This window comes from Ooceraea biroi, chromosome 3 (genome assembly GCF_003672135.1).
Source record: "Ooceraea biroi isolate clonal line C1 chromosome 3, Obir_v5.4, whole genome shotgun sequence".
NCBI lineage: Eukaryota > Metazoa > Arthropoda > Insecta > Hymenoptera > Formicidae > Ooceraea > Ooceraea biroi.
The window spans coordinates 4,212,615-4,220,183 of record NC_039508.1 but is presented as its reverse complement, the minus strand read 5'-3'; the positions used below and the strand labels follow the sequence as shown (position 1 = coordinate 4,220,183).

Here is a 7,569-nt window from a genome sequence, read left to right as displayed (position 1 = left end):
ATAGCCGCATCTGCATAATTCTCTCTCTCGTGCCGTCCAGCGACGAGGACCGACGAGACGTTTTGACCCCCTCGTGACAAACTACGGCGTAGCATTGTGATTTAGATTCTATTTATTTCTCGGAACTTTAGATGGACGGAGTTTAAAAAAAAGTTTCTTGATAATTTAAGAATTAATAAATATATTAATAAATATAATTTAGGAAAATTTTACATTCATAAAAGTGTAAAAACATTGCTGCAAATAATAAATTACGACGAGATACAAATAGATAAGGTTGATTGGTATCTTGTCAAAGATGGAAAGTGAATAACGACGCAGAGATGTTCCAAAAAATCGTTTTTCTTTATTAACATTGCACATTCTTAAATACATTTGGTCTTGATCGAGGAACATTATTGGTGGGAATTTATTTCATTAATCTTATACAGGCCGCATAGAGCTAATTCTCTTATGAGTGGAACTCGTATCTAGGTACAAAAAAAACAAACAATCTATTTACAAAGGTACTCGACGGCAGTGCCAACAATGCAAAATACAGTCTTCGAAAAAGTTCCCCTTTCGTGCGCGAGATTGCCGTGAAGAGGAAAATTATCTTTCTTCGTGCCTGAGGGAGGCACAAAAGAGATCATTGTACAACAGGTAGATCGCGATCGCAGTTTATCCCTTTTTTCACCGTTATCGCTAGATTCAAGTCTCAAGTGTGATTAATCACTTGGCTCGAGCTACGCGCTTAAACGCAAAAGAAATCACGCTCTCTGTTCTCGCATAATTCTTTCCTCGTACAACTATCTATGATCAAATTATTATAATTATATCAGCGACTCCTGTTCTTCTCGGAGGAGCGGCCGAATGCTGTTAAAGCCGCCAGAAGGAACGACTAAAAAAGTGGCCAGCGATACCACTATTTGCTACAATTCGCAGCAATCAGGTAGAATAGATCTAATAAGAGCCGGTTCGCGTTGTCGCAACTTCAATTTCCCTACCCCGCTACCAGGCTCGACTTCGCGGGACTTTGTCCTTGGCCTTGGAGCCGCGTCAGGCCGCGACGGAAGACAAATCGTGCTGATAGAGGGAAGCGCGCGCTGGGCTGATGCACGGCAGGCGTAGATGAAGACGTTGAACGTCGACTGATTAGCGTTTGCGTGTATTGTTGTATCGTACACGAGTATGGGGGCCGAGGGGGGCCCGCGCATGTGGGTCTGGGGTTCACCATTAACGCAGCCAACTCCTCGCGCTTTGATATTACTTAAGATATTTCCTTCTTTCGTGTCGACGTATCTCTCTTCTCTCCTCCTCTCCCTCCACCTATCCTCCTATCTGTTTACGTCGTTGTTCATTTCACCCCCTCGGAAGGGGCCCCGTGAACCGGTGAACAGTGAATAATTACCGCCACTGTCCTCCTTTCGCTCTTCCCTCGACATAGTTCGATCGCCAGCACGAGTCGAATGAATCTCCAGCGCCGTAATTGAGGAAGCCGCCGTAGCCGGGAAATACATTCGCATCAGAGAGTGGACAAAGGCCCCGTTGTTTATAATGAAATTAATTGACGCTCGCTCGTTGTTTTGCCACTAATTACACGTGATTTATCCGCGACAGTAGCGGCGCCAATTGAATGATAATGTCTCGGGACGCGTACGTGCACCCTCATCCCAGTACGTTCTCCCCTCGAACACGCGAAATCGTCGGCAATTTAATCTCGCGATTTGATTACCGAGCAGGTGGATGAGCGCGCGACTTATCGTTCTTCCCTTCTATAATACTGTCATTACAACGCGCACGGGACCGTGATGGGATACGCGAAATATGACGACTGTAAAATATTGTATCACGGCGGCGCCGCGCACACCAACTTTTTCTCCCCTCGCGATAGTAATACGCATTGTTTTGCGACAATTTCGAGATCGCACGGTATCAAACAAGAGTTCTTCGCACGGAAGAACATCTATTTATTTTACATAGAGCTAAAAAGAGAGAGAGCATATAGTTTGCTAAAACCGTTTAACGAAAACGGCATACATTGAAATTACGAATGCGTCAATCAAAATCCGTCGTTTTTTTTCCGCCGCTGATTCGTATTTATGCATTCACGAGAGCTTTACGAGAGTAAAAGCGCCGCTCGATGATTGTACGCTCCGCTTATCATCGTGGATAATCATCGCGCTTTATTTCGTAGCGCGCGCGTAACTAATCCGCGACTCTAAACGGCGCTGCTGTAATGATCGCGGTTAAAGAAGGGAGAGAATGAGCTTCCAGCACCCCAGCAACCAGCCAGCCGCCCGTCTCTTTCTCTCCGTTCCGATCGATATAAATTACCGCTGCTCCGTGCAAAGATCAGATCCTCATCTTCACAACAGATGGAGAGGATTAGCGATATTAGCGAGAGAAATCAGCTACGCGCGGTGGCGCTATCATCACGGCTCCCGACTTACTTCTCTACGTTTTCGTTCCTTCTCGCAAATCCGCTCGCGGAACAAAGAGGAAGAGCTTTCTCACATCGGAATGGAAGAAAGACTGTTTCTCCGCTTTTCTCCCTTCATCTTCCCCGCTCTCTCTTTCTCTCTTTCTCTCTCTCTCTCTCTCTCTCTCTCTCTCTCTCCCCTCTCTCTTCCTTCTTCCTCTTTTACACCTCTCTCCGTCGCTCTCGTGCCTACTCACGTCTGGCCGGTACCATCTATCATTCTGTCAGCTAGGAGATTTCAATTTGCTCTCTTTTTGCGCCATTACCGGGCCCCGCGGCCCGCGCAAAATTGTATTTAATTGTGATTGACTGCTAAGTGGAGGTGGCCGGCCGCCGCCATTTGTCCCGCGATTTTTGCATATCCCTAATTGCGCGAGAGGTGCGTCGCGACTTGAATCGCGGCCGGATGAGATTATTCCAGTCACGCGTCGTCTCGCATTCAACACGAAAAGTACGTCGCGAGGCTCGATCGAGAGGAGAATCGATTGTGCGTCCACCCTGCGTTTCGAAGGGGATCTTGGCTCAACGGTGTTTATCGTTAACAATCAACCGAACATCAAAAAATAGATCGAGAGAGAAGAAACTAGTTGTTAATTGTAAACACGTAATTGTATCGTACTTGGTTTTGATTGCTATCTGTTGCATTGCGAACTGCGATGATAATGATTTGCGATCCGCTGATAATTGTAATCATATTTATTAATACCCGACGGCACCATCTAAGCAGCTATCGACAACATCGATATCGATAACTTGGGCTTATCGCGTCTCATCTCGCGATTCAGTTTCTCGCTCTAATCATAGAATGTACGAGCGCACTTTTCGCCATACTGAGCGTGAGATCTCTACGTTTAAAGCGATTAGGAATCGACCCGCAATCGCTTCCGAGATAATTTATTGTTACATTTATCTTAGTAATTGCCATTGAGCAGTAGCTACAAGTAAATACTCAGGTAACACGAGGCGGACGTAATGCTAAATATTTCTCTCAAAACCCGTGAAAAATCGTAGAGAGTTCATCCGGGAAGGGAACAACGCGAGACACATCGATTACGCAATTCGGTACATATGTTCAGTAAACTTCACTTCAGGAACTTCCACTTTTTGAAGTTCCATACGTGTGCTCTATATAAATTTTTTTTTTCTTAATATACAATCTTAAAAATTTTCCCGTGTACTTTTCTCCAGACCATAGTGCCCTTTCTGGGTGAACTTCTAATTGATACCTATCTCTAACTCGAGGCATCATCAATGAATGATCACGCACGTGCGCACGTACGCGTGCGAGAGCGGGGAGAGAACGATCTCTGCCCCCGCAATGCACGCACGTACATAATGCGCGTGCCTGCGTGTACAGCATCACCTATACAGCCTCGCAATAAGTTAGACGCGCCTTGAATCAGATATTTACACGGTGCCTCGTGCGGACGACAATGCACGACGGTGCCTATTTACAATTAAACTCGAGGCGAGTACGCCCCCGCTAGGTTCTAGCTAGGCATGGCGATAGCGGCGAGGAACCACTCTCGGTATTACAGTCAACGATCACATTTTATGCGCCCTGGTATCTACTATCCACTTATCTGTAGTACCTCGTACCAGATCGGCGACGTTTCTCGTTACCTCTTGTGATTATTTAAATAATCTCAGCAGCAATTCGCGAAATCAGTATTTCGAAATTACGCAAGCTACTTTTTTAAGAAGATTTAGAAGATTTGTCAAAGAGATTAAAAAATGAGTTTAAAGGAACATAATGTCATCCTGTTAACAATGACAATAACAATGATACATAAAGTAACAATGATACATAAAGTTGCATTCTTCTATAATGTTGATCGCAAAACGGATTTATGGATAATCCAAAATTTGTCGTTGATGCGGAATATAGTAACTGCGTGTTTAACGTCGCGATCTTCGAGGTTGTTCCTCCAGGAGGATCCTCGACCGGTCAGTCGCACCTTTTTCCGCTCTTCGTTCCGATCCTATCACGGCCGATTGGAAAAACGTCCCGGAATCCCGCAGCGATGCGTCGCGGCGCAGGGATAAGTACCGACGATGAATTACCGCGCGGCGCTAAACTTACGCGCTCGATTAAACCTGACGCGTGCAATTAAAAGCGGCTTTTTATCCGGCGATCCTCGTAATCGGCTAGTTTTGACACAAACTATCGTCGGCGGAATGCTACTGACGTCGCAAGATAATCCATTTACGTATCGTTCGTAATATTTCAACGGCGAGATACAAAGATTAATCATATTTTCGAGAGCCAAAGTAATTATTCTAGTCAATTCATGCAAGTGTGTTAATCCCGAATGAAATAAAAATGATATAAAATAGATTATCTTATCGTTAAAACGCAGTATCTTTGATGAACATTGAATCGTAAGCCGATACGTTACATTGTTTCAATAATATGTTATTACAACGATGATGACATAAATGTTGATGCTTCTCAAATTTATTAAACAGATCAAGCTAATTTGTAACGAGTGGATCGAAGAAGTCTTGATCGATAGCAATACCGATATTTTTTCTACATACCATTCGCATTCGATACCGCCGTGGTCGAGTGACTCGTTTACAAGTTAATGAAGTCTCGAGATTCCCAGGTCGCTCGTTAATTCATGCTTCCTGCGAGCGAGCTGTCTCGTCTCGCATCTCGACAATTCGTCATTACCTGCGGACGTTGAAGTCTGTCGAGGGAAGGCTTCGTCGTGCGCCCGATCGTTCCCGTCGAAGGATTGAGCAGCAATCTTTCAATTTGCATTTCTCCGAACTGCAGCGACTCGAGCAGGGATGCAGGAACGTCTCTCAAAAAGCCACAAAGACGAAATCGACTTCGATTTCAATTAACCCCACAGCTGTGAGCTTCTTCATCATCCGGATTGCTGCGGTCTCTTCACGAAGATGGATCCTCGTGAGGCTCCAAAGCCGATGCTTCGCGATCTTCGAGGACTCTAGGCCATCGCGGGGACGCGTGCAGGGCAGAACATTCCCCTTTTCAGAAGACAATCCATGTCGCCGGACGTGTTCATTCGCGCTGCAGTAGCTCGTAGAGCGCGGCTATGTAGGTCTGCGCCATTTGCAGCGTTTCGAACTTGCTGAGCTTTCGGTCGTTACCGAGGCTCGGCACGACGTCCCGCAACCTGTCAAAAGCGTCGTTCAGACTGTTCATCCTTCTCCTCTCCCTGGCATTAGCCGCCAGTCTCCTCTTCCTCAGCACCTCAATACCAGGCGCGCCGCTCTTCATCTTTTGCATCGTCGCCTCTTTAGGTTTCTGGCCGACGTATTCCACTGGCAGAACGTGATGGTTGTCGCTCCTTTGATGGTGATACCTCAATTGATCGCATTTGCTCGGTTGACTGCTCGACAGGCCAATCTCGTTCCTCGGCATGGCGTAAGCGGCACCCAAGTAAAGGACATCCGTTCTTGGAGCATAAGGGTGAGCCTCGTTTCGCGGATGGTAAGCGCCACTTTTCGCATAGTTTTTCGTAGCAAAGCCAGCCTCCTGACCCTGATCGAAGTCGGTCCTGGTATTTGCGAAAATTCCCGCAGGGTGATGCTCCATCTTCTGCATGTATACTGCCGAGTCCTGCTTACTCACGGTACTCTCGTTGAGTCCCATCCTGGAAGCAGCGTCGTCGTAAACCGGGCACTGCTCGTTCATCCTGAAGATCACCTTGGCGTGATGCTCCTTCGCGTTCCTACCGCCGTTGCCATTCAACGGCGGTTGATGCTCGTTCCGGCAGTTACCCTCCTGATAGTAACCCTCGTAAAAATCGCCAAAGTTGAAGCTAGCGGTCACGTGAAGGCTGCCATTGGGAGCACCACCGATTTCCTGATACTCTTGCTGGTGATGACTGTCAACGGAACTAACGCTGCCACAGCTGCTGCCTCTGGACCGCGGTGGCTGTGGATAAATATCCTGATGGTGCCAATTGCCGCGTGGGTTCGATTCCGGACTGCTGGCCGACCCGTAACCCTCAGAGTCCAGGAGGTCGTACTGCTGGAACGTCGCGTAGGAAGTCATCCTCGTATGTACGTGTCAGAGATCGATATCGGGCTATCCGGCGACCTTATATCATAACGTGTCTCTCAGAATTCTGACCACGAACACTCTCAACCGATTGTCATCGTCCTTGTTGCAAAGTTCTGTGGTTGTCCAATCGATCGATCGGCAGTGATGCCGGTGCGAACGATACTGTGGATGACGCAAAGACGTCTCTCGTGCCAGAGGTACGTCCGTCAACCTTTCTGTTAGGCTTCCGTCTGCGATTCTCCACCGTGTATGCTTCGCGTACGGAAGCGTTGCGTAAACTGGCTTTACCTGGCGATCTCGTGGTCTGGACCATGCCGCCCGGTTTTCTTAGGGCCCGCTGGTAGGGGGAACGACGAGACGGACCGACGGAGTCCTGGGACCCACGTGGAAGGGGATCCCCGAGGAGTGGAAGGGGTCCACTGGGAAGTGGGCATCTCTTTGTAGAAGCCGCGCGACCGGACACGCCCCTCGTCTTCCTTCGTCTTCTCTTCGCTGGGGGCTCCTCTCCCGGGGCCCTGCGCGTCCGGAGTCAAAAGGCGATCGCGGGAAAAAAGAAAAATGCTCGATCGAGTGGCACGCACGGTCACGAGACCGGGCGCCGCGTTCTTGACATTGGAGATATGCAACCGCCGCCCGACCAGCTACGATTTCACATCCCCGCGCTCTCTTTTTGCGTTAATTGGATTTTCTCTCTTCTCTTTCTCGTGGGATACTCATACGGATCCCCCAATCCCAATTCTTCTTCAGATGATCACGATGAACAATTACTTGAATTTTACTTGATGTCAACTTTTCAGTTCAGTGATTATTTTTCATCTAATTTTTTTGACAGAATTATTTTTATGATTATTATAATTATAGTATCCTCTCTATTTAATGTAAATGATACGATAAATGATTTTTATTGCAGAATGTTTAAAATCATTTAGTATATAATAAAATATATATACAATATATTTTAATGAGCGCGATCTCTCTTCGAACATTTTATCTCGTCAGCGGACGGAGACTTTCTCTGTTTTCTCTGCTTTTGTCTTACCATTTGTTAGTTCGTTGTAACATTACGTAT

General features: G+C 46.9%; 1 protein-coding gene across 1 annotated transcript; it reads right to left on the bottom strand.

Annotated features, from left to right (window-relative positions):
* Nucleotides 1-324: 324 nt before the first annotated feature.
* Nucleotides 325-6,748, bottom strand: LOC105286072. The gene has a single exon (XM_011350713.2). The coding sequence runs from the start codon at nt 6,489-6,491 to the stop codon at nt 5,493-5,495; it is 999 nt and encodes a 332-aa protein (XP_011349015.1). The 5' UTR covers nt 6,492-6,748; the 3' UTR covers nt 325-5,492.
* Nucleotides 6,749-7,569: the final 821 nt, after the last annotated feature.